Source organism: Chlorocebus sabaeus, chromosome 3 (genome assembly GCF_047675955.1).
Source record: "Chlorocebus sabaeus isolate Y175 chromosome 3, mChlSab1.0.hap1, whole genome shotgun sequence".
NCBI classification, from domain to species: Eukaryota; Metazoa; Chordata; class Mammalia; order Primates; family Cercopithecidae; genus Chlorocebus; species Chlorocebus sabaeus.
Window position 1 is genome coordinate 81519222 of NC_132906.1, and position 27459 is coordinate 81546680.

At 38.0% G+C, this 27459-nt stretch overlaps 1 protein-coding gene across 1 annotated transcript in view; it reads left to right on the forward strand.

Moving 5' to 3' along the window:
* TM9SF2 (transmembrane 9 superfamily member 2) overlaps positions 1 to 26821 on the forward strand; it is a 73688-nt gene extending 46867 nt beyond the window's left edge. Inside the window, exons 9-17 of the mRNA XM_007960763.3 lie at positions 506 to 614; positions 6687 to 6819; positions 9600 to 9719; positions 11815 to 11872; positions 14797 to 14956; positions 16960 to 17111; positions 18191 to 18302; positions 22016 to 22187; positions 26121 to 26821. Of these exons, the coding sequence (XP_007958954.1) occupies positions 506 to 614; positions 6687 to 6819; positions 9600 to 9719; positions 11815 to 11872; positions 14797 to 14956; positions 16960 to 17111; positions 18191 to 18302; positions 22016 to 22187; positions 26121 to 26188 (1084 nt within the window). The 3' untranslated portion in view covers positions 26189 to 26821. The remainder of the gene's footprint in view (positions 1 to 505; positions 615 to 6686; positions 6820 to 9599; positions 9720 to 11814; positions 11873 to 14796; positions 14957 to 16959; positions 17112 to 18190; positions 18303 to 22015; positions 22188 to 26120) is intronic.
* Positions 26822 to 27459: the final 638 nt, after the last annotated feature.

Below are 27459 nucleotides of genomic sequence, written 5' to 3' on the forward strand. Positions count from 1 at the left end.
GGCACATTAAGAGTGTTCAGAAACAGAAGCTGCTGCTGTTGCTATGACTTTATTATTATCCCCTTCAAACATGATTCAAAACTTTTATCTAGAAAGCTGTTCATGTTGCCATAACCCTCCTTTTCCTATTGCTGTCTGATCTTTTTGACACTCACTAATTTACTGAGTAAAGTTGTTCTTCAGTAAATTTCTTAAGGGCACAAACCAGTCCTTTGTTATGGCAGTGATTTGGGCACAGTAGTTATTTCATAATATTGACCATGTACCAAAAAATTCTAGTTCAAAACAGACTATGAAATGGTATTATGATAAGTATATAATGTTATTTATCTACTAAAGGGAAACATGAAAGAACACAGTTCATTGAATTTGTTGGATTTTAGGTAGCTTTCGTTTTGATTTTGATTAAGACTACTTTAATGTTACTCAGTAAACAGTTTTTAAAAGAGTTTTACTGTTCCTAAGATTAAGCTACAGATTACTCATAATGTGCTTATTTCTACAGCATTATGAATTCCCTGGTCATTGTCCTCTTCTTATCTGGAATGGTAGCGATGATTATGTTACGGACACTGCACAAAGATATTGCCAGATATAATCAGATGGACTCTACGGTAAGTGGAAACATTTTAGTCTTTAGTGTGCCCAAAACACTGTTTATTGTTATTTTGCGAAAAGGTAAAATAATAGCTTTAGAATCTGCTTTTAAAACATTCTTCTACAAAAAAAAAAAAAAAAAAAAAACAGAAACAAAAAAGAAATTCTTCTCAAAAGTTATCTTGAATTCACATTTTCAAATAAGAAAGCGATACTTAACATTAATATTCTTGGCCGGGTGCAGTGGCTCACGCCTGTAATCCCAGCACTTTGGGAGGCTGAAGTGGGCGGATCACCTGAGGTCAGGAGTTCAAGACCAGCCTGGCCAACATGGCAAAACCCCATCTCTACTAAAAACACAAAAATTAGCCAGGTATGATGGCGGGTGCCTGTAGTCCCAACTACTCGGGAGGCTGAGGCAGGAGAATTGCTTGAACCCGGGAGGCGGAGGGTGCAGTGAGCCGAGATTATACTCCAGCCTGGGTGACAGGGCGAGACTCGGTCTCAAAAAAAAAAAAAGAATTGATCCTCTAGAAATGGAGTCAGCACAGCCTTGGGAGCTGACCTGCTCACAGCATCCTCTGTGGGAATGGACTGGTGCAGCGGGGGGTGTAGGTGCAGTTACAACTCTGTAAGGTTTCTCTATCCCTCACACATACCCATTTGTGAAACCACAAAGTTGAATGGAATAACTCCTAAGCAACTTTGTGTGGTTGTTTAATTTTTTAAAGTTAATTTTAACAAATTTGTATCATTTCAACCTTTTGGTATGTTCAAAATAATTGCATGTCCCAACCTCTTTAGTCTCAAACTTTTTAAGTTGCACAGTGTTACACATTTTCTACTCTTCATTTCATGGCAGCATAATAAAAGAATTTTCACAAGAATCACAGTAATTTGGAATGAATGCAAAAAACTCAGGTTTTTATGTATTCTCTTCCCCTAGCTTCTTCAGCCTCCTCTCCCCCAACCTCTCTGACCTGTTCTGATTGGGAAAAATATATATGAATATTTATAAGCTTTTTAACATTTGTACTCTACAGTCTCTTTCCTATGATTTTTATTGATTTTATGTCTTATTAAATATTAAAGTGATTTAAAAATACTCTGCTCATAATTGGCTGTTCCAAATAATTGCTGTTAATGGAGTTTTGTCTTAATTTGCACAGCGTCGCCATGTGGAACCGGGCTGCTGGTGACCCTGCTTCCACTCCTGTCCTACTTCCCATCTCTTAGCACAGCAGTCAGAGTAAAACTGCTGAAACAGAAATCAGATCATTTCACTCCTGAGCACAGCCCTCCAGGGACTTCTCTTCACACAGAGCAAGAGTCAGAGGCTTTACAGTGGCCTGTAAGGCCCCACATTACCTCAGCATTCTGCTGCACCTGTGCCAGCTATCTTGCTGTTCCTCTGACTGGGCAGACACAGGTTCCCACCTCAGAGCCTTCACGCTCGCTGTTCTATCTGCTAAGAATGTCTGCCCCTCATTTACATGGCTAGTTCCCTTACCTCCCTCCGATCTTTACAAAATGTGATCTTCCCATTGAGCCCCTCCCAGCCATCGCATTTAAGTTACATCCTGTCCTGCACACACCCATACATCCTGTTTTTCTGTATAGCGCTTATTGCCATCTAATGTACAGTGTACTTTCCTGACTTATTTTGTTTATAGTCTGCCTTCCTAATGAGATCATGTACTCCTGAGAGTAGGAGTTTTTCTGTTACACTCACTGTGGTATCTGATGTTTTAAACAGAGCCAAGCTTATAGTTGGTAATGAATGAATGAATGAATGAATGAATGAATGAATGAATGAGTCACTTCTTGATGTACGACTTACTGATGCATTGCTGGGTTCATGATAGGGAACAGGTATTCAAGGACTCCTCCTGCTCCAATCCACTGCCCAAAACCAGGAGCCAAGGCCAGAGCAGGAAACATTGCACGCCTGAGAGGTGCACTGACCCTTTGGGTCAAGGTTGTTTTCAAGTCTTTAACCGTTTGGAAGGCTGTCTGGTGGATCATTTGCAAGGAGCTGAACCTCAGGCTCCTGGATTAAGCCTGGATTCTGAAAGGGGGGCCAATTGGTTCTAGGTTAGTGAGAGCCTCTGATTCTGGGCAGAATCAAGTAGAAAACCTCTGGAAAAAAAAAGTGTCCCACATTTAGATTCACAAGATTCTTCTAATTTAAGGTCAATAAAATATGAGCTACTAGTTGGAAATTCACAAAATTTACAGTAAAGGACAGATTTAGACCTCTAGAGATTCCAGATACTGGAACTCTTCATTGCAAATAAAATATATGAAAAAGTAACAGCTCAGAATTTCTCAGAATAGATGAAAAGTAAAAATCCATAGATATAGGAAACACAGTGTATCCTAAGCAAATAAATAAAAAGAAATCCACATCTATATCAATTGTGACAAAACTATAGAACCTTAGAGAAAGGAGAATATCTTAGAGTCAGTTCAAGGGAAAAAAGACTCAGCATCTACAGAGGAAAAAACAGTTAGATTGACTATGGAAACTCCAAGACTAAATATCATTAAATTGGCAAGAGTAATTACCTATTTACATAGAATTGTATACACAGAGAAGTCATCTTTGAAAAATGAAGATGAGGCCAAGGTGAGAGAAACACTTGAGCACAGGAGTTCAAGACCAGCCTGGGCAACATAGGGAGACCCCATCTCTACAAAAACAAATTAAAAAATTAAAAATTCACCGGGCATGGTGGCTTACGCCTGTGGTTCTAACTACTTGTGAGACTAAGATGGAAGGATCACTTGGGCTCAGGAGGTCAAGGATACAGTGAGCTGTGATCGTACCACTACATTCCAGCTTGGGCAACAGAGACCCTGTCTCAAAAAAAAAAAAAAAAAAAAAGAAGAAGAAGAATGAAGGTGTTTATCTTTTACAGATGAACAGAAACAGTTGACAGTAAGCTGACCTTCATGGAAAGAATTTATAGAAAGCTTGAGCAAATAATAAATAAATGAAGTGAATCCTAAAGGGAGATTTAGAAGGATTGATGAAAAAGAAATTCCAAGTAAACATTTTCTGTGTATAATGAGTCTAAATGTAGAGGTTAACAAATGTATATCAACAGGAGAAAAACAGATGAGTTACTGAATGGTATTGGGGATAAAGTGGGTGGATACCTGGGGGAAAAAGGTAAATTCTAACTTTATTACCTAAAATAATGATTTACATGAAAATGAATCTATAAAACACTAGAAGAACATATAGAAAGTTATGTTTAAATCTTAGAGAACGGTAGAAGTTTATGAGTATCACAGAGAGACAAGAGCCATAAAAGAAATTATTGCTCTGTGATTATTGTTTGTTCACCTGGTACGTTGGCAGTAATTTAAATGTTTGATATAAGTCTGTGTTGGGGGACTGAGGACATGAGCACTTTGATACATAGTGTATGAGGATGTAAAGAGATATAACCTTTGGAGAACAATTTGGCAGTACCTGTCTTAGTTTATAATATAAATTGACCCAACAATTTCATTTCTAGAAATTAATGAATGTAGAAGATTTAATTTTTTTTAACAATAAGCATGTGATTTTTTATAAATAGCAGAAGAATATAAACAACCCAAATACCTGTCAATAGGGGACTAATTTTAGAAATTATAGAACATCCATATAGTAGAATACTATATAATTACTAAAAAGAATGAGGTAACCATATATACAAAGAGGAGACGCACCTTCATGATGTTGTTAGACTAAAAAAGCAAGATAGGAAAAATGTGTATAATACGCAACCATTTTTGTAAAAAAAAAATCTGTTCATACATTTGTTTATATATGGATAGAATATCTCTGCAAGAATAACAAGAACCTAGTCCCATTGGTTTGCGGCAGAACAGGGGGCCTTGCTCCCTGGGGGAAACTTACTTTTCACTTACACCTTTTGATATTTTTAGTGCCTGCTTAATAAAAAGTGATCAGAAAATGGCCCCTCTTAATACTACCCCACCTAAAAGAAGAGATGCATGTACTTTTCCTCGCCTACTTTTTAAATAGACATTCTCAAAAGTAAGGAGATTAGTGTACCCACACCCTAGTCCAACACTTAATCAACTCAGGTTCAATCTTGTTTCCATCTATGGAATTCCACTTATGCCCACCAGGTTTTTTGAAGCCAATCCCAGATATAGTTTTAATTCACTTAGAGCCTGCATGTACATTCCTTGTAAATGACCAAGTGGAGTCTAATTCCCAAGTGTAGGAAAGTATTTTGTACCAAGGGGAGGAAAATATTTAGATTTTTTACTCTTGCCTTAAAAGTTAGACATTTTATTTATTTATTTATTTATTTATATTTTTTCTTTTTTTTTGAGACAGGGTCTCACTCTATCATCCAGACTGGGGTGCAGTGATGCAGTCTTGGTTCACTGCAACCTCCGTCTCCCAGGCTCAAGCGATTCTCCTGCCTCAACCTTCTGAGTAGCTGGGATTACAGGCACGCGCCACTATCGCCCAGCTGGTTTTTGTATTTTTAATAGAGACAGAGTTTCATCATGTTGGCCAGGAGGCTGGTCTCGAACTCCTGATCTCAAATGATCCACCTGCGCTGGCCTTCCAAAGTGCTGGGATTATAATCTAGGCATGAGCCACAGCACCTGGCCTAGACATTTTAAAAGCAGGATTAATGCCTCTGTATAATTTTCCACATTTCAAATTTCAGCTGATTTATAGTTACTTAAAAAAATGTAAATTTAATATATTAGTAATAGCATTGTCTACTGCTTGGAAAGATAGTAGTTTGAATGGGGAATCAAGGAGGGATGCCGATTACCCTTGAGGAATGTTGACAGAGGAAGCTGAACAAGCAAGCAAGGGCCAGATTCCAATGGTCTTGTAAGCTGTACAGTTTGAAGGTCATTGAGAAGCTGTTGAATAATTTTAAACTGCAGTGACATGGCCAGATGTGTGTTTTAAGAAAATTACTTTGAATATTATGTTGAGAATCATCCAGTGCAGGGCAAAATTGGAGGTTTAAAGACCAGTCAGGAGGCTGTTACAGAATTCCCGGAGACCGAGGATGGTGGCAGGGAGGAAGGAGGTGAGTGGACAGATAAATATGGAGGATGTTTGGGAGATGGAGTGGAGCTGATTGACTGGCTGGCAGTGGAGAGTGTAGAAGCTGAAGAAAAGTCAGTGAATGACCCCAGGTTTCTGGCTCAAACCACCAGAATGGTCCCTCTGGCTGCTGTATTGAGGATCAACTGAATGGTGGCAAGCACAGGAACAGACAGGTTTAGCGTATATTCAGTAGTCAGGTAAGATGGGATGACTTGAACCAGGAGGGTGGTGGCATCCTATGGATACATTTTGGTGGTGGAACCATGGCATTTGTTAAAAGGTTGTGTGCAAAGTAGGGAAAGAAGGGAAGAATCATGGATGACTCCAGGGTCTGGGGGACTGAGCAGCTGGAAGGATGGAGTTTTTATCTACTGAAGGAGTCTACAGGAAGAGCAGATTTAGATGGGGGAAAGAGAATCGAGAATCTGTTCAGTTGTGGATAATTCTGTTCAAGATGTGTATTAAACAACCAAGTGAAGCTGTTGAGTAGGTACTTGTGTATGTGTCTGGAGATCAGGGCTGCAGTTTGGGCTGGTGACACACTTATTAATATGTTTACGCCATACTTACTGTATTAGCAAAGTGGCTAGAATATGAGAGCTAATGCCATTTTCTATTGTAGAGATTATTAACAGTAGGATGAAGAGGATAGAATGTGACTAAAAATCGTCATCAAGTCAGATCACAAAGCTTGACTTAGAGTAGAACTAGGTAGCAAACACATTGTCTTTGTAAAGTTTCTCAATAAGTATATTTGTAGACCTTAATGTCATAAATTCAAGAAACTGACATATAAGTTCAACAAAGCCATATTAAGCTCTATGAGTCAACCTGTATTCTTCAAAATTGAAATAGATACTAACATTTTTAAAATAAGTTTAAAAAAACCTTTTTTCTGTAACAGCATATTCAACAGTGAACAAACTGTCTATAGTTGTCTTGTTTATACCATAAGACAATTGAACTGATTTCATTCCCCTTTTAGGAAGATGCCCAGGAAGAATTTGGCTGGAAACTTGTTCATGGTGATATATTCCGTCCTCCAAGAAAAGGGATGCTGCTATCAGTCTTTCTAGGATCTGGGACACAGATTTTAATTATGACCTTTGTGACTCTATGTAAGTGTTAACAAGTTTTTCTGGCCGGGTGCGTAGTTCATGCCTGTAACCCCAGCACTTTGGGAGGCCAAGGCGGGTGGATGATGAGGTCAGGAGTTCGAGACCACCCTGGCCAATATACTGAAGCCCCGTCTCTACTAAAAATACAAAAAAAATTAGCTGGGCATGGTGGCAGGCGCCTGTAATCCCGGCTACTTGAGGGGCTGAGGCAGGAGAATCGCTTGAACTTGGGAGGCGGAGGTTGCAGTGAACTGAGACTGCACTTCAGCCACTGCACTCCAGCCCGGGTGACAGTGCAAGACTCCATCTCAAAAAAAAAAAAAAGAAAAAAAAACCCACAGGTTTTCTAAGTGGGTAGGTAAGCCAGATTATTTCTGAGAGTCCTTTAGGTTCTCAAACTCTAAGTGACTTGGGGCAGGGTTAGCTGCACCCAAAGACTGACTCTTGGTTTCTCCCTTCAGCTCTTCCTAGACCAAACTTTTGTCAGGAAAGCACTGGACTGGAGATGAACAGGTCCTTAAGACCATCAGCATCTGAGTCTAAACAGCCCAGAACCAGGACCATTTAGGGTCTCTTTTACCCAGCCATCGTGGGCAGGCACAGTCTGGTTAGGGTTCCAGGATATTCTTGGCTTCTACAGAGGGAGGAGGGTGGGAAAAGAGGGGATGGGGAAGGAAGCATTGTGTAGACCCTTCTCACCTGGGGAGGATTTAGGAAGCAGGATCTCCTTCTCTAGAGAAAGCGAGTGTGTAGAAAAGACCTTCCTTCCTCCATAAAAAGAGTATTTTTGAGCTACCTCAACAACTTCAGAAATTGTATTTAAATTTTTGCCAAGTAGGACAATCTTTTTTTTTAAAAATAGATGTTCCTTAGAGGTATTGATAGCCCCAGGGGTTGTTCTGAAACTACCTCTGTGTAGTTTCCACTGTCTTCCGGTTTTCTTAATTGGAAGAGAAAAAATGTTTTCAAATAGAATTTTCTAAATTTTACCTTTTTAAATGTATTTTACTTTATTGATGCCTACTACTGATAAATAGCAACAAATGAATATCCTGGGAGAATTCAGAAACCTTTAATAATTTTTTAGTAAACATTTATTTTTTATGTTTGATTACATATTAAATACATAATACTATAGTGGTTTTTGTTAGTAAAGTTTTTCCAAATTTTTATGATAAAATTAATTATATAAATGCTTTGCAGAGAGCAGTATCATTTCCAACTATGTCATACTAAAAAGAAGTAAGTCATTCTAAAGAGGATAGGTCAGGAAAAGGTGTCATTAAAAAGGTTTGGACAGAGGGTAGGGTGAAGTCACTGGATGACAGAGAGCCAAACTAGACTTACAGCAGAATGAATACTTGAAGATAAACTTCCGCTTTCTTTCTTTTTTTTTTTTGGAAACGGAACCTCGCTCTGTCACCCAGGCTGGAGTGCAGTGGCACGATCTTGGCTCACTGCAGTCTCCGCCTCCCTGGTTCAAGCAATTCTCCTGCCTCAGCCTCTGAGTAGCTGGGATTATAGGCACCTGCCACCACACCTGCTGATTTTTGTATTTTTAGTAGAGACAGGGTTTCACCATGTTGGCTGGGGTGGTCTCCATCTCTCAACCTCGTGATCCACCCGGCTCGGCCTCCCAAAGTGCTGGGGTTACAGGTGTGAGCCACCACACCCGGCCAACGTCTGCTTTCAAATCTTATTAGGAGCTGCCTTCTGCGATGCTCTGGTCTTTATTGGGGTCAGCTAGAAAAATGAACTTTTAAGGAAGGAAAGTTTCAGAGAATCTAGGATAGAATACGATGGGAATCATTTTCCTTGAGTCCTCAAATAGGAACTTTCTGCTGAAGGGCAGTCCATTTTTCAGGTAGGGGAGGAGAAAGGAGTTGCATCTTAACTGAAATCCTGGCACATCTTCTAAAGCTGCCCGGATGTGTTTCCTGCTGATCGTGACTCTGGTGCTCATCAGAGGTGTGTGTGCGTGCCTGCTCACGTAGGTGCTTGGTCATGTGTGTTTTGGGGGAAACAAGGGGGATTTTCTTGCTGCTGGGTTTAGAAAGCCACCTGAAACTCTTCTCGGCAGTATCCTACTTGCCTTGGGATTCTGAGCACCTTATAACTGCTGAGCCCCAGCATAAAGCTGGGAATTTCTGTGAATATAATGTAGCATTTTAATTCTCGTTAGTAGGAAGGCTTATATGGGGAAGAGCAAACAAAGCAACCACATGAATAAGGTAGGGCCAGGGTTTCCCCGCATTGCTGACCAGGTCCTGCAGTAATTTGTGAAAAGCTAATGGCCCTATGAAATCTTTCTCCCTCATTTTGTTCTTTGATTAGGTTCTGTACGTCTCTTATGTTTGAATGTTGTAAGGTTTTGGGGTTGTTTTCTTTTTTTAACCCCCAGAGGACCCCTATATTTTTAATGAAAGAAATGTGGGAATATTTCATAGTGGAAACATTTTCATTTATGTTAATTTTAAAGGCTGTACTTGAATCTCAGAAGAGCCAAATGCACTGTTGAGCATCCAGTCTGATCACAGGAAGGATGAGGTCTTCTGGACTCTCACAAGAAACTTCTGAAGTGAAGTTTGCCTCATCTATGATCAGATTGGTGCAGTACATTAAATATTACTAAAATTGAGTAGAGCTGCGTGGTAGGAGAGCACATGGTTTTTCATGAAGTTGTGTTTTTTTCTTGTTTGAAAAATGACAGGGTTTCTCTATCATTTCACAGCAAAGCAAACAGTAATAACATGTATAACCTTTTATGATTTGTGTTTTAGTTTTCGCTTGCCTGGGATTTTTGTCACCTGCCAACCGAGGAGCGCTGATGACGTGTGCTGTGGTCCTGTGGGTGCTGCTGGGCACCCCTGCAGGCTATGTTGCTGCCAGATTCTATAAGTGTAAGTCAAAGCCACCGTGACTGGCGTCTGATCAGGAAGGGACTCTGCCGCAGCTATGGGTCTGACCTGGGTATCAGATGGTGATGCTCTGAAAATAGTGTGCCTCACAGGGGTTCTTAGTTACAAGGAGCCTGCTTGGTGATTCCTTTTATGACATGAGTGACTATCCCAAGATTTATTTGTTCGAAAATGTTTGTGAAACAAGCAAATTGTGCCACTTACCCACTATCCCCTCCCTCTTTTTTTCTTTAAGCTTTGGCTTAACAGGTTGGGCTGAACTTAGTTATGCTGTGTTCATAAACGCACATATAGACTAGTAAAGGAAAAAAGTATACAAATGAGTATCACTGATTTTTTTCACTAAAACAAGGAGTATATCTAGGTGTACCTTTTCTTACATATGAGAAGTCGTACTTACATTGTATCAATTTAATATTTATAAAAATAAACAGTTTCAAGTAAACAAAGATCTCACTATTTTGGAGAGCTGGAAAGTTACTTTTGTAATTGCATTAGTCACAATCTCTTGTGTTCTTGCTTTCTAGAAGTAAAATAAAATGTTCAATGAAATAAAAAAGGGTCAGGGCCACAGAGTAAGGCTGAGATGGGACTGGATGGCTTAGAAAGCAACTGACAGGGTCAGCAGGGACCAGAGCTGGCCTCCTCGGGAATGCCACAGTCTTGTCTGGGATATACAGTGATTCCCCACGGTCTAGCAATATGGAAAACTTTTGAGGTGAAACACAGTAGAGTTACATGGACGACCTGAAGGTGGGGTTGCGTAGTCTCAGCCCCAGGTAGAAGATTAACTTAGACCTTGTCAGACACAGTTCTCTCTTGAGTATGTAAAGCCCTGTATGTATGTGTGTTTTAAGTGTGTTTTAATTTCTGTGAATTTTATCAAGTTCGTTCTTCCCCTTTACTAAAGGAGATAGGATTAGGGTCATCATATGGATTTTAATGCATACAGAATACAGTCAGCCCTTTACCTGCCACACCAGCCTTACTTCATGCCACACTCCCCCTTTCTCACCATTTCAGCCACACTGACTTTCTGTGGGTTCCTCGGCCAGGCTGCCTGCCTTCCCACATCCCACTCCCATCCACGCTCCTCTCACTAATGCCTCCCCATCCTTCAGGTCTCCCAGCTGCAGATGGTGTAGATCTGAATTTTGCAGATCGTGCAGATCTGAATTATGACTGGAATTGTAGTAAACCCAGAATTAATCATTTCATAACAGTCTGTTTATCAGAAACACTGTGAATTCAAATCATGATACATATATATGATTTTATGTGTATATAAAATTTCATTATTTTCTTTTAGGGGAAGTGGCACTTAAACTTGTCAATGAACTGTGTTAAAACTTTTTTAAAATTCACAGCTGTTCTGAGATCTCAGCCAGTTTCATTTCTGACTTTTAAACTGGGAGCAGAGGTATACTTTCATTTTTCACTCTAGCTACTTCAGTATTTGAATTTTTTAAACTGGAAAAAACAAATTGGAGAGAGGCAAAGGAGAGTAAAACATATATTAGCAAACATGTTCTGTCAAATGGTCATAACCCTTCTACTCTTCTTAGTTGCCTCACCTGACACACGCATCTCCTAGGAAACACAGTTCCTCCTAGAAACCACAGTGCTAGAGGAAGAGTCAGCCTGCTGTGGAAATGTAAATGTGTTGCACATCAGGCTTGACGGTTCCTAGTTTTATAACAAATTCTGAAACTGACTGCAAGATAAGTGAGAGTCCCGTGTGCCCTTCTTGTACATAGGCCCATTGATTGGTACTGCCTCAGGATTTAAGAATTCTTTTGGTTGTGAGGGGGAAAGAAGAACTGATCTTGATGACTTGCCTCTGATTCTCTAGAGCAGGACTTACCTAGGGAATCCCATGCTGTATATCTCGGATTTGGATGTTTTAATAAGGGGATGTCACATCATGTTTGGTAGTACCGTTTTCTAGGAATGAGTACTCATTCCTAGAAATGTCAGTGCTATCTGACAGTTTGGCAAATATCAGACTTGTAATATGGATATTTGGTTTGCTTTAAAGAAAAATCTGTATTTATACCACTCTTGTTTTCTTCTATAGCCTTTGGAGGTGAGAAGTGGAAAACAAATGTTTTATTAACATCATTTCTTTGTCCTGGGTAAGTGAATTTTTCAAGAATTACTTTCTTAACATAGTTACATGTTAGTCCCCAGATTTTCAGTCCTTGAGTCTTTAATCCTCTGTGTCTCTAAATCATGTACCTAAGAAAGTAAATTTAATTTTTGAAAAGGGGTAAAATAAATATTTTATAAACATTTGCCAAATGATTACCACATGTCTTATCTGGGGAAAGTACCTTTAGACATGAGAAATGTTTTAATTCCTTCTCTTCAAAGTCTTTCTATTTCTTGGTTTTTAGTGGTCAGTCTGACATGTTGTTCTGTAGGACTGTATTTAAAGGTTTTGACCCAGTCACGGAAGGAATCCGCACCTGAAGATAGTTCAGGCAAGCATATGTTTTCCCGTTTCTATCCAAAGCATGCTGCTTTTTAGAGTTTATTTCATTAAATAAACTAATATACACCAAAAATAGAAAATAAACAGCCACCACAAATCCAAAACAAAACAAAAATCCTTCACTCTCTGGAACTGCTTCTCCTCTCAATTATCTGATGTGGTTCTGGTCCTGGAAACAGAACCCACTTCCTCCCAAACCTGCACTTTTCTCGTGGGCGAGAACTGACATGTGAACAGGCTGCAGCAATAAAGAAAGCCAAAGATGATGAAGTCTAGAAACCAGAACTGTTCCATTTGCAGGCTAGAAGTGCAAGCGTGATGGCAGCAGCATTTTAATACACATTTGGGATAAATATTCTGTTACCCCCACCGAAGATTCACAGTCTTCTCGGTTATGGGTTCTATTCAAATTTCTATGCTTTTCTCAAGCCATGTCTTTTGTTTTCTTTCCCTCTGTCAACTCATGAAGGTTACCCTCCTTACCAAGACTGTGATTTCCTGCAGAATCTCCGAATCTTGCTTTTCATCTTCCATTGCCCCGTTCTCATATGTTCTGCTTATGTGGTTCTTTTATTCCTCCAGATATGCTCATGTCTCCCCTAAAAAGGGATCATAAGCATCTTCTCCTCTTATTTCTTTCTCATTTCTTTTCTATTCCCAACAAAATGCCTTGAAAAAAATAGTCTATACTCCTTTTTTCTCATTTTCTCAGTAAACATTTGCAGTGTAAATCCATGTCATTCGTATTTTTCTCCATCATTTTACTGAAACTTTTAAGTTTACCATTTTCAAATCTAGAAACCATTTTCTCTCTGCTTCTCTGTATTGTCTAACATTGGAATACCTTCTCCTTGAAACTCCTTCCTTTTTTGGCTTCATAAAAATTTTCCTGTGCTGGTTCTTCTTTTATGTCTCTGATCAGCCCTTCTCTGATTGATATTCTTCATCTTGCTCTTAACAGTAGGTGTTTACCAGCAGGTGGATAGAGCGTGCTAAGAACTCAAGTGTTCAGGGGCAGGGGGACTCAGTGTTCACCTAGGAATAGAAAGATCATTTAATAACAGGAAATCTAGTCATATAATTCTACAGAAATAAACACCTGCATATAATTACTGCAACAGATGCAGTCAAATGGCCTTTGATAATATTGAGCATTGTTTTCAGGTTTTAAAAAAATTTAATAAAGAAATGTTTCCTTGTATTAAAAAGAATCTTATCTCTAATTCAGAACCAACATCACTGATAATAAAACACTAGGGACATTCTCAGTAAATTTCTTTCATGACTTGTTATTTAAGTTCTGTTCCTAGTAAAGGAGGAAACAAAAAGGTAGATTTCATCTTATTATTTATAGATGACATTATTTATATACAAAGAACACCAACAAATTTTAACTGTAAAACTTGTAGAATTAATAAAAAGAGTTTGGCAGAATGGCTAGGTATCAACTAATATTCCAAGATCTTAAATATCACCATTAGCCAGTTAAATGTTTTAATGGTAGTGGTAGTTGTGCTGGAAGAGGGCTGTATTCACAGAAAACCTATACAGTGCCTAAAATAACCTCTCAAAGTATGCACAATACATATGAGAGGCCCACAAGGTTATTAACTCGAAAGAGATGGAAATTCGCCATGTTTCTTGATGAAAAGATCAAGCACCGTGAAGGTGTTTAGAGAGTCCAGTGGCTGCTGGGATGGAGAATACAGAAGTAGGCCCTGTATCCATGGCAGCTTGCTAGATGCGGCACCCTGAGCCAGAGGAACTGTTAGATAAGTGATGCTGGGACAACTGATTCTCTTCATGAAGGGAGAAAGTCGTCAGTTCTAGGTGGAGTCAAACCTAAATGCACCAGGCGTAACTACTGTGTGAAAATATGGAAGAGCAGCTTCATGATCCCAGGTTAGGGGAAGGCTTTCTTCTCTTAAGCAGAGTGCACAAAGGATAAAGGGGAAAGTGGTTGCACTTAAAAACTGTGTGGGGTAAGTACAGTGATTATTGTATGATTACAACCATATTTTAAAAAATGTATTCAGAAGAAAGACCTAACGGAAATTAACTACACACATTTAGATGTTTGGGTTCAGAAAAAGCCACAGACTGTGACAACAAGACATTTAACAAGGAATTAGTAAGTAGAGTATATAAATAACTCACATACATGACTTGGCAAGACATGCAGGCCAAGTGAAAACCGAGCAGTGGATGTCAGCAGCCCGTCACAGAAGGTAAAACCAAAAAAGCCAGCAGACACCAGACACTTGCTGCAGTTTTCAATAGGAAATACAAATTAAAACAACAGAATTGACAGTTGCAAGTGTAATGAAAATATGTAAAGAACTGACTTTCATGGGCTGCTAGTAGGAGTTTAAGTCAGGCAAACCCAATCTGAAGAGCAATTTGGGTAGTTTCCAGTCAGGTTTTACATTCACACATCCTGTGATGCAGCAATTCCACTTTCTTTGTATATATATTTTAGAAACATAGAAGTTGTAATATTCATTGCATTCTACTGTTGCATTTTGTTATCTCTGGTTTTACCCAAAAGCCTGTTGTGTCTTTCAGGATTGTCTTTGCTGACTTCTTTATAATGAATCTGATCCTCTGGGGAGAAGGATCTTCAGCGGCTATTCCTTTTGGGACACTGGTTGCCATATTGGCCCTTTGGTTCTGCATATCTGTGCCTCTGACGTTTATTGGTGCATACTTTGGTTTTAAGAAGAATGTAAGTATATAGGTGTTAACTTAGGTGAATTTTAGCTGCAGAAATTAGCATATGCCATCTCAAAAGATATCATAGAAGTGTGTAAAGATGTAAACTTGTCCTTTAGGATCTGGATTTCATAGAATATTTTAAAAATAGTATTATTTAGGAGCGTGGTAGAGAGGTTACAGATCTAAACTTAGGTTTCAAAGTTTTTTAAGTAAATAGAAGCTAATATAGATTAATTGGGAAAGAAATGCTAATATAAACTAATGAAAACATTCATTCATTCATTTATTTATTTATTTAGAGATGGAGTCTCATTCTGTCACCCAGGCTGGAGTGCAGTGGCACCATCTCGGCTCACTGCAACCTCCACCTCCTGGGTTAAAGTGATTTTCCTGCCTCAGCCTCCCGAGTAGCTAGGATTACAGGCATGTGCTACCACACCCAGCTAATTTTTGTATTTTTAGTAGAGACAAGGTTTCACCATGTTGGCCAGGCTGGTCTCTAACTCCTGACCTCAGGTGATCCACCTCCCTTGGCATCCCAAAATGCACAAAGCTTAACTAAGTAAGCAGAGAGGGTGGGTTAAGAAGTCACTATAAGAAAAGTGGCTGCAGAGTAAGAATAGCAAATGTTTGTGATTGATATGTAGCTTTGAAATAAATTGTATCTGCTTGAAATAAATTGTATCTGCATCCCTGCTAATATTGGATTTTAAGGAAGATCATAATCAGGTTTCAGTCGTTCCTCTGGTTTCTCTCTCATCCTCCAGTTGGCCTTCTCTCACTTTGCTGCCCACTTCTGCCCTCAGGCTAAAAGGGAAAAAAAATGAAATCTTGTTCTTCCGTCTTACCAGTATCCTTCTTTAACCGCACTTCAGTATCCCTGTCCTTCTCTGAAAATATCAAATCCACAGGGTAAAAGAAAGACTATGTGTTTAGTACACTTTGTGAGCAGGACCCGGAAGGCCCTGGCAGAAGCTGGTGCTTGTTCCACAGCCTCCACTGCACTTTCATGCCTAGCTGCTGAAGGATTTTTTTAAACAACTTTGGCATTTTGTTTAATTTATGACTTTATACCTCAGAAGTAGTGAACTGACAGGGTTTGAATTTTTTAATTACATTGATTAAATAATTACTTGAAATTCCAAAACTTTGCTGGTTTGAAGTTTATAATATTTCTGTTTAATATCAGCGTGGGAAATAAATAAAAGTTTAAAATCTAAGTATTGGAGAATGATATACATGATTCTCTGCCTGTATACTCATGTATCTACATGTAAAATAATAATCTAGTCTGCGGAAGTATGGTCTGAATGAAAATACCAAGTTTTAAATTTTGATTTATCATCAGAAAAACTACAGAAGGATATTTTTGAACTTTTTTACAAGAAAATGAATTTCTGCATCTGTACTCTTTTCCCCTCTCACGTGGCTGCTTGTGTACTTCAGGTTCCAGTGATTTTCATACCACCATGTAGTGTCATGAAAGGGAGAATAGTTGAGAACATCACCAACTCCTTATGGTCGTAAAGGTTCATACAGCCATTCGTTGTTGTCTTCATGTTCTTAAGTCTTAGTAAAATTGAGCAATTTTAATAAAGATGACATTGCCCACTTCCAAATAGAAATACATTGACCAAAATTGCAGAACCAGCTGATTTCTTACAGTACATAGGTAATGAAAATGAAAAGCCTAACTCTACTTTTTTATTAACTGTTATTTTCCAAGTATTCTCTTATCTTCTGTGTACTTCTTCCTGTGTCTAAAGCTGTTAGTCAGTGGATCACTGCTGGAGACGGTATTAACTTGTTCCAGTAGACAGACCGAGTACTGTACCTGATGGTAGCTGGTTGATGGCTTCTAAAGACAAATTTCAATTTGATGTCTTAAGTAGACTTTATTGCCATGAGTGACAGCATGGAAGCTGGAAAAAAGCCGGCAAATAATCTTGTGCAGAGAAGAATGTTTAAGACAGATACATAATTATGAATTCTTCCTTCCTTTCTTTACTGAAGGCCATTGAACACCCAGTTCGAACCAATCAGATTCCACGTCAGATTCCTGAACAGTCGTTCTACACAAAGCCCTTGCCTGGTATTGTCATGGGAGGAATTTTGCCCTTTGGCTGCATCTTTATACAGCTTTTCTTCATTCTGAATAGTATTTGGTAAGCTAAGGAAAAGGCTTCTCATTCTTATTACCGTTATATGTAATATTTGCTTTTTGTTTGTTTTTATGAGTTACTATTTGTATCCTATAAATGTAGACAGTTCTTCAGTAACCAGAAATCTTAAAAGCCAAAAGCTTATTTTTATCTTTTCTATGTGGGAAGAACAGTAGTGATAACAGTTAGTATAATATGAATTGAAGGCTTGTTAATCCTTACTCTTCCTTAATTCTTATTACTTCATTCTCAGTACTCTGTGAGGTGAGTGTTATCCCGATTTTACAGAGATGTAAATGAGGCTTTGTAAGTTGAGTAATTTGCCTTGTTACACAGCAACCCTGTGACAGAGAAGTCACCGAAGTTTCTCCAAACCTGTGTTCTTAACTAACCTGCAGTGCTCCGGAGAAGATCCTCTGAGCACTTGTTGGAGGGGATTGGTGAAGGGATTGGTCTAGATGACCTGCAGAGTCCTTTCCATTTCTCAGATGCCTTCATTCTCCGATTCCTTGTTCACATGTAAAAACTCATAATAGTCATTTTGAGCCATTCCGTGTGTGTGTATATATATAGTGTTATATCATGATTGTTAGTGGATCACACTGACATATGTTACAGAAAGCACCAAGGTTGGAGGTTACAGAAAATTAGAACTAAATTTGAGCTTTTTGGTGATTGGAACATATCTTTCCTTCTCAATTGTTATATTAATTTTCCAAATTCAACTGGTTTTATTATATGTGATAAGAAACGGTTACCTATTCTTAGTTGGCTCTGTCTTTTCAGTCAGTGTTTATCAAATATGTCTGGCTCACCAGGAGACGAGTAGACTAGCCATATGTGAACACATAGAAGTTTCAGGCCTCCCTGAGCAGGAAGGTAAAGTCCAGTGACACTGACATATCCTTCCTACTCCTCCCCTTCCCCACCCCATCACCATCCCAACCTATGATAATTCGTCTTGTTCGGTTAGTTGAGAGAAAAAGCAAACCTTTGCAGTTCAAGAAGAATGAAAAGATTGTGTTATGTGCGGTGTCAAATTGAAAATATGTATAGTTTCATCTTGACGTGTTTGATTACAGGTCACACCAGATGTATTACATGTTTGGCTTCCTATTTCTGGTGTTTATCATTTTGGTTATTACCTGTTCTGAAGCAACTATACTTCTTTGCTATTTCCACCTATGTGCAGAGGTATGTATTAGCAGTATTCACTTATGTTAATTCGTAGACAGTATTTATAACTTTGGCATATTGCAATTTGTATATTATTAAAATAATTTCTGTAGATGTATGTTTATTATGATAGACATTGACCTATATTCCTAAATCAAATGCAACCTTCTTTAGGATTAAGATATCCCGGTTCAGTGTATTTAGTTAGAGATTACTGTTAGAGACTTTAACATGTTAATTTTCCGGAAATAGTAAGTTGTGCTAACTTTTCACTGTTGTTTTTTAACCAACTTAAAAATTAATACTCTTGTGATATAAATATTTATATCATGCCTGAGATAAAAGAATATAAAATAATATATTAAAAACAAATTTAGACTGAACATTTAATAGAAGTAAACTAGTAAGAAAATTCATTAAAAAGTTTCTATAATCACATTGTAATAAGTTCTCTTCATGGCAGCACCAAAATGATAGTATCCTTATGTAATAGTAGAATTGAATTTTACAGATTTAGGTTATGTTAAAACTATTATTTAATATTTATTGTCCATATTGGAGAAAAATCTAACTTTATTAAACTTGGTATGTTATTCAAAAAATTGAGGTTAAATTTACATAACAGAAAATGAACCATTTTGAAGTGGACAGTTTAATGGCACAGCATTTACAGTGTTATGCTACCACCACCTCTGTTTAGTTCCAAAATATTTTTATCACCCCTAATTAAAGCCCTATACTTGCTAAGCAGTTACTCCTCATTCCTCGCTTCCCCCTAGGCCTTAGCAACCAACAGTCTGCTTTCTGTCTGTTTTGCCTGTTCAGACATTTCTTATAAATTGAATCATATAATATGTGACCTTTTGTGTGTAGCTTCTTTGACTTAGCATGTTTTCAGGGTTCATCATATTGTGGTATGTATAGTAGTACTTCATTCCTTTCTTTTTTTGTTTTTTTTGAAACGGAGTCTCGCTCTGTCGCCCAGGCTGGAGTGCAGTGGCATGATCTCGGCTCACTGCAAACTCTGCCTCCCGGGTTCACGCCATTTTCCTGCCTCACCCTCCCTAGTAGCTGGGACTACAGGCGCCCGCCACTACTCCTGGCTAATTTTTTTGTATTTTTAGTAGAGACGGGGTTTCACCATGTTAGCCAGGATGGTCTGGATCTCCTGACCTCGTGATCCACCGCCTCGGCCTCCCAAAGTGCTGGGATTACAGGTGTGAACCACCGCGCCCGGCCACTTCATTCCTTTTTATGGCAGAATGATAAATTTGTTTATCCATTTGTCCTTTGATGGGCATTTGTATTGTTTCTACTTTTTGGCTGTTGTGAATAGTGCTGCTGTGAACATTCATGTACAAGTGTTCATTTGCGTACCTGTTTTTGGTTTTGAGGTATATATCTAGGAGTGGAATCACTGGGTCATGTGGTAGTTCTGTTCAATTTTTTGAGGAACTACCAAACTTTTCCGCAGTGGTTGTGCCATTTTACATGCCCACCAGCAATGTACAAAGGTTCTAATTCTCCACATCTTTGCCAACACTTACCTTCCATTTTTGAAAAAACTGTAGCTGTCCTCGTGGGTGTGAAGCGGTGTCTCATTCTGGTTTTGATGTGCATTTCTGCAGTGACTAATGATGAGCATTTGTACTTGTGTTTGTTAGCCATTTGTATCTCTTCTTTGGAGAAATAGCCATTCAAGTCCTTTGCCTATTTTTAAATTTGTCTTTTTGTTGAGTTGTAAGAGTTTGTTTATTTATTCTGGATAGTAGATCTTTATTAGATTGTTATTTGCAGTTCTGGTTCTCTAGGTTATCCTTTTCACGTTCTTGATAATGTCCTTTGCACAGAAGTTTTAAATTTTGATGAAGTCAGATTTATCTATTTTTTTCCTTCTGTTGCTTGTGCTTTTGGTGTCATATCTAAGAATGATTGTCAAACTGGGGCTGAGTATGGTGGTTCACGCCTATCTATAATCCCAACACTTTGGAAGGCTGAGGCGGGAGGATCGCTTGAGCCCAGGAGTTTGAGACCAGTCTGGGCAACATAGTGAGATCTTGTCTCTATACAAAATAACAAAATTAGCTGGGTGTGGTGGCTTACTTGGGAGGCTGAGGTGGACAGATCACTTGAGCCCAGGAGGTCTAGGCTTCAGTGAGCCATGATTGCACCACTGCACTCCAGAACCTGGGTGGCAGAGTGAGACCCTGTCCCCCTCCCCCCACCAAAAAAAAAGAATTATTGCCAAATTCAAGGTTATGAAGATTTACCCCCATATTTTCTTCTGAGATTTATAGCTTTACCTCATGTATTTAAGTTATTGATCCATTTTGAGTTAGCTTTTGTATTTTGTGTGATGTAGTGTCCAGCTACATTATTTGACATATGGATATCCAGTTATCCAGCACCATTTGTTGAACAGGCTGTTCTTTCCTCATTTAATGGTCTTGGCAACCTTGTCAAAAATCAATTGACCATAGATGTATGGGTTTATTTCTGGACTCTCAATGCTATTCCAGTGATCTATATGCTTTCCTTAGGCCTGTACCACACTACTTTGATTACTATGGCTTTGTAGTAAGTTTTGAAATAAAAAAGGCTGAGTCCTCCAGCTTTGTTCTTTTTTAAGATTGTTTTGACTATTTGGAGCCCCTTGCAATTCCATTTGAATTTGAGGATTAACTTTTCCATATCTGCAGAAATTGAATCATTGGATTATTGGAATTGTGACAGGTATTACATTGGATCTGTAGATCATTTTGAAGAGTATTGCTGTCTTAACAATGTTTAGTCTAACAGTACATAAACACGGGATGTCTTTCCATTTGCCTAGGTCTTCTGTCATTTCTTTCAGCAGAATTTTAGAGTTTTCATTGTGCAAGTCTTCCACTTCCTTGGTTGAATTTATTCCTAGGTATTTTATTCTTTTGGGTGCTATTTTAAATGGAATTGGGTTTTTAAATTTCCTTCTCAGATTACTCATTGCTGGTGTGTAAAAACACAACCAACTTTTGTATGTTGATCTTATACCCTGCAATTTTGCTGCATTTGTTGATTACCTGTTGCATTTATTGATTATTGCATTATTGCATTTTGTGTGTGTGTGTGCGCGTGTGTGTATTTTTAGGATTTTCTAATCTTAGTTTGCTTTTCGAATGTATTTATTTTTCACATATTCCAAAGGGCAAGAGAGATAGTGAAGTGTTCTCTTTTAAAAGATCTTCTATTAAGCTATAAGCCACTTAAAAGCAAGAAGAGCTATTTTAATCATCTGCCTTGTTTAAATTATGTTAGTAATAAGTGAAATTGGATTCCAACCAGGCCTGAATAGAATAATCTTCTTCTTAATACAGAGTTGACCAGACTTTAATATAATAATATTAATGTCAAACCCTGTAAGTAAGTTGTAAGCTATTTGTACATTGGTTTTCTTTGGGAGGAATAAATTTTGAAATACAATCTAATGCTTTATTATTCATAAACAGTTTAAGCTGCTTCCAAACATTTTTAGCCAGTTTTTAAGCAGTCGCACCGAAGACAATGGGCACTTCTTAGCACCTTTAGTGAGGAGAGAGGAATGGGTGAAGTTCAATAGGAGAAAGAGCCTGGAACTGATAGCAGAAATTAGATTGGGGGCTGTCTCATTTATTATGCTTGCTTTGAACCTTAATTAACTACATCTTATCTATTAATTGGAATGTAATTCTTGTTCTTTTTTCTTTGTTACCTAGGATTATCATTGGCAATGGCGTTCATTCCTTACCAGCGGCTTTACTGCAGTTTATTTCTTAATATATGCAATACACTACTTCTTTTCAAAACTGCAGATCACAGGAACAGCAAGCACAATTCTGTACTTTGGTTATACCATGATAATGGTTTTGATCTTCTTTCTTTTTACAGGTAAAATTAGAATTTAAGTGATTATTTTTATTTTGTAAGTTTTTAGACAAATAATTTATAAATGTTTATCTTTTTTAAAACCCATGAAGGCTTATTCTGTTAGTGCTCCTGTATTTAGTCCTCCTCTCAACTAGGCATAGTTTGGTCTGCCCACCTGTGAGTTGCATAAAGATGATGAAACAGAAGCCAGGAGAAGAAGGCTAAACAGGGTCATAGTTATGGTAAAGGTTCAGGGACACGTGGGCCAGTACAGCTCATGGTTTTCCTCTGTTAACCTCTTAAAGGTACACACAGTCGGTTTTTTTTTTTCCCCCACTTCAGAAATGGGGTAGAAGCTATAGTGACTTAAGTTTAGGACTAAGTAGAAACTGAGGAGGTGAAGTCAAGATGAGACTGAGAGTAGGTCGGGGATATCAAGGAAAGATAATAGGACATTCCTTAATCTAGAAGATTTTATCTCCACTTTAAAATTCAAGCACTGAATAGGATATAGTGTGTATTATATTGGTATTAATTTTGTATGTGTATATATCTTCTCTATCTTAACTAGATAAAGGTTTTCTGTATCTCAGAGCCCAGGGTGCTTGGTAAACATTTGTGGCGTGAGTGACTGAACTTAAAAAAAGAATTATAGCACCTTTCTTTGTTACAAGTAATACTGCACGAAGTGTGCATCTGAAATTTTAGCTCATCATGCATCTTATGGAAGAAAATACAGGAGCCAAAAAGAAAAAAAAAATTTTTTTTTTTTTTTTTGCAATTAAACCTGTTCTGCTTTTCACTCATCTGTTGGCATGTCAGAGCCTGGAGTCGGGTATTGAAGTATCTGTGCTGCTGTCTCAGGCTTAAGGCACTTACATCGATTCTGTATTCCAGGTCATTGATCAGACATGGTGGGGTGCGTGTCTTGGTGCTACGTGATAGATTTAGGGCCAGAGCTGTAAATTTTAATAAATCATCTATAAAACAGCAGTAGCCAGTGAAACAAGGAATAACTATTTTTGTGCCCTGTGTGTCCATAAATGCATATAGAGAATAATTTATTCCTAGCCTACACACAAAAACTAATGATCACTATGAAAATCTGTTGTTTTTCCAGGCATATCATACAGAAAATGATAGCTTAACCATCACCTAAATTTTATTGATGTTGATTTTTTTTTTTGAAATGGAGTCTCGCTCTTGTCACCCAGGCTGGAGTGCAATGGTGCAGTCTCGGCTCACTGCAACCTCTGCCTCCCAGGTTCGAGTGATTCTCCTGCCTCAGTCTCCCATGTGGCTGGGATTAGAGGTGCGTGACCACCACACCTGGCTAATTTTTGTATTTTTAGTAGAGATAGAGTTTCACCATGTTGGCCAGGCTGGTCTCGAACCCCTGACCTCAGATGATCTGCCCACCTTGGCTCCCAAAGTGCTTGGATTATAGGCGTGAGGCACTGCACCTGGCTGAGTTTGATTTTTAAAGTGTTACATTTTCATTCATTCAGAGTTGAGTTTTGTAATCTGAATTATGGAGCCACATCCCAATTGAACCAACCAGTTAAACCAGTGACTTATAGTGTGTTTCACTTTCTTCAATTTTATTTTTCCTTTAGTGAACAGGTGGAAGGGTTCTGGATAAGGGAGTAGTGAGCCCTTTAAATGCCTTACCTTTCTCTAAAATAGGGTATGGTCTGTATTTGCTTCAGAACTCCAAAGCAATGCCATTTTATTGTATTTAAGTCAATCCATTTTACAAAACAGAAGTAATTATTCTGTCACAAAAGGCAAGAAGCCACTTTTAGTGTGTACATATATTCCATATTAAGAACAAAATTAGCCGGGTGCGGTGGCTCACGCCTGTAATCCCAGCACTTTGGGAGGCCAAGATGGTGGATCACGAGGTCAGGAGATCGAGACCATCCTGGTGAACACGGTGAAACCCCGTCTCTACTAAAAATACAAAAATTTAGCTGGGCATGGTGGCGGGCGCCTGTAGTCCCAGCTACTCGGGAGGCTGAGGCAGGAGAATGGCGTGAACCTGGGAGGCGGAGCTTGCAGTGAGGCGAGATCGCGCCACTGCACTCCAGCCTGGGCGACAGAGTGAGACTCCGTCTCAAAAAAAAAAAGAACAAAATTAAGTAACTAAACTTAAGTTTCTTAGAATTGCCTGGATAGTGATTAAATGTTTTTCTCATATTGTTTGTCATCTTGAAATTTATGCAAGTAAGTACAAGGTTATATAAATACGTTGATGTTTTCATTATTGCTTTTCTGAAATTAACCCCAATCCTAGCCTGAATAATAACCCTTTGGAGTATGCAAAAGGTATATTTGTATTTTCTCCAAAACACACATCAGTGCCTTGCACAAAGTGGGGCCTCAATACATATACAATGTAAGGATGGATATAATGATGTTTGTAATTTCCCACGGTAATGTCCCATGTGTAGTCTCTTGATTTAGAAAATCTCCTTTAATATTTTCTCTGAGTACTGCATTTAAAACAATGGTGAAAACCATTGAGACTTTAAGTGTAAAATTTATACAAGGACTATTTATAGCTCCTTATGTGTGCATGTGGAAGGAGTACTATACTTGAAGTCAGAAAAAACGCATTTGGATTCTGGCCACAAGTACCATCCATGTGACCATGAGACAGTCACTTAACCCCTTTGAACCTCATTTTTGTCTCATTGAAAGAGTGTCCCCAGGATGGGGAACATCACACACTGGGGCCTGTTGTGGTGTGGGGGGAGGGGGAGGGATAGCATTAGGAGATATACCTAATGTAAATGACGAGTTAATGGGTGCAGCACACCAACATGGCACGTGTATACATATGTAACAAACCTGCACGTTGTGCACATGTACCCTAGAACTTAAAAGTATAATTTAAAAAATGAAAAAAAAAAAACACTTAATCTATTAATAAAGTTCTTGAGACAGCAAAAAAAAAAGAGTTTTTATCAGGAATGAATACTTCATCATCAACTGTCTTCCCAGTACTGAGATAATTATGACTATCCTCCTAGCTATTCATGATAAATATTATTAATGTATTTTATATCATAAAACCATATTTTCTGTTCTAACTCTACCTGATTTGACTGTAGAGTTTTTTTCATATATGAAAATAAACATTAGCTAATTTTGCTTAACTAAAAACAAAAAAACAAAAAAACAGTGTGTCCCCATCTAGCGTTCAAATTCTTTGGAATCTCGACTGATACCTGAAAATCAAGCCATACATTGTTTTCATGAATTATCTCATTTACTCTACTAACAGTCTATGGAGGCAATGAGGACAGACAAATTTCTCTCTAGTTAATATGGTAAATGGGCTTGGAGATGTCAGTGGATTTCCCCAAGGACGATACACACAGTTCATGACAGAGCTGCTGTGTTCTCTGCTGCCATGCTGTCTCTCATTTTCAGCTAGGATGCATTTCTGTTATTATCCTAATCATGTCACTTTTAACATTATGTAAAAACTTACTGAGTTACTTTATTATAATTCTTTGAAGACTGATAACTTCCAATAACTGTACTTAGAAAATATCCCCATTTAATCATTATTTGAACCTGTTTTCATGTATTCATCTCATACCTTCAAAAATTCTAGTAGCATTTTCCATTTTGTTATAAAATATTCTTAAATAGGAAAGGACAGTTGACATCCTTCAGTCTTTTCTATGTAGTAAGGAAAAGAATGTGTATTGTAGAAAGCTTAGGTAATCTTAGAGTAGAAAAAAATTCTATCAGTTTTTGTAAGAAACTTGATGTGGTCGTATATTTTTCAGACGTGCTCATAGATCTGTAATATATTCCTGGCGGGTAATAGTTTATAGTTTTGGGACTTTTTTAAGGAACCAGTCATTGTAAGTCTGTATTTTTGTGTAAAGTATGACACTTCCTTTGAAAAAGAGTTTATTTTTATTTTTTCTCTTATAGGAACAATTGGCTTCTTTGCATGCTTTTGGTTTGTTACCAAAATATACAGTGTGGTGAAGGTTGACTGAAGAAGTCCAGTGTGTCCAGTTAAAACAGAAATAAATTAAACTCTTCATCAACAAAGACCTGTTTTTGTGACTACCTTGAGTTTTATCAGAATTATTGGCCTAGTAATCCTTCAGAAACACCGTAATTCTAAATACACCTCTTCCCACATACCTTTCCCCCATGAGATGTGTCTTCAACACTATAAAGCATTTGTATTGTGATTTGATTAAGTATATATTCGGTTGTTCTCAATGAAGAGCAAATTTAAATATTATGTGCATTTGTAAATATAGTAGCTATAAAATTTTCCATACTTCTAATGGCAGAATAGAGGAGGCCATGTTAAATAATACTGATGAAAGGCAGGACACAGGATTGTAAATAGGATTTTCTAGGCTCGGTAGGCAGAAAGAATTATTTTTCTTTGAAGGAAATGACTTTTTATCATGGTAATTTTGAAGGATGATTCCTGTGATGTGTTCACCAGGGGAATGTGGCTTTTAAAGAAAATCTTGTATTGGTTGTAACTGTTCATATCTTCTTACTTTTCTGTGTTGACTTCATTATTCCCATGGTATTGGCCTTTTAAACTATGTGCCTCTGAGTCTTTCAATTTATAAATTTGTTATCTTAATAAATATTATAAAAATGTCTTCATTGCATCATTACCTATTATATGTTCAAGGAGGTTCTGTAAATACAGATCTATTTACCAAGGGTGTTTTGAAATGATTTATACTATGTTATCAGGTTTTACTGGATTTTGTTAATGTAACACTTTCTGAGTTTGGATCTGAATGGAATTTCAGTGTTTAAGGCATTGTCTAAAATGTTCGCTGTGGGGCAGTAGAGGAGGCTGAAGTCCTGCGTATCTAGACAGATGGATTATCCGCAAGTACTTAAGGTGGGCCTTACTGCGTTGTCATCAAGGAGCTTCTAGTTTTGACTTGTTTTTCAAAATACAGTATTTTAAGTCAGGTTTTATTACCTATACATTAGCAGTGACTAGCAAGTCTTCATCTTTAGGATTTCATTGTTTTAATTTAATTTCACAAACAGTTTTACTTCTAAGAGTTAAGAAATGCACTGTCTTTCACATTCATCTCACTAATTGAAATCCATTTATGTAGAATATAGGCATGTGGGGTGATTCAGAAATACCAGTCTGCTTGTATCCGTGAGCATATTCGTTTGTATTTTAGGGTCTCTGCTTGCTGCTTAGGAGAGCAAATCAGATACTGTCATTAAACTTACAACTGAAATTACTAGCTGTCACTTACATGATGTTGCT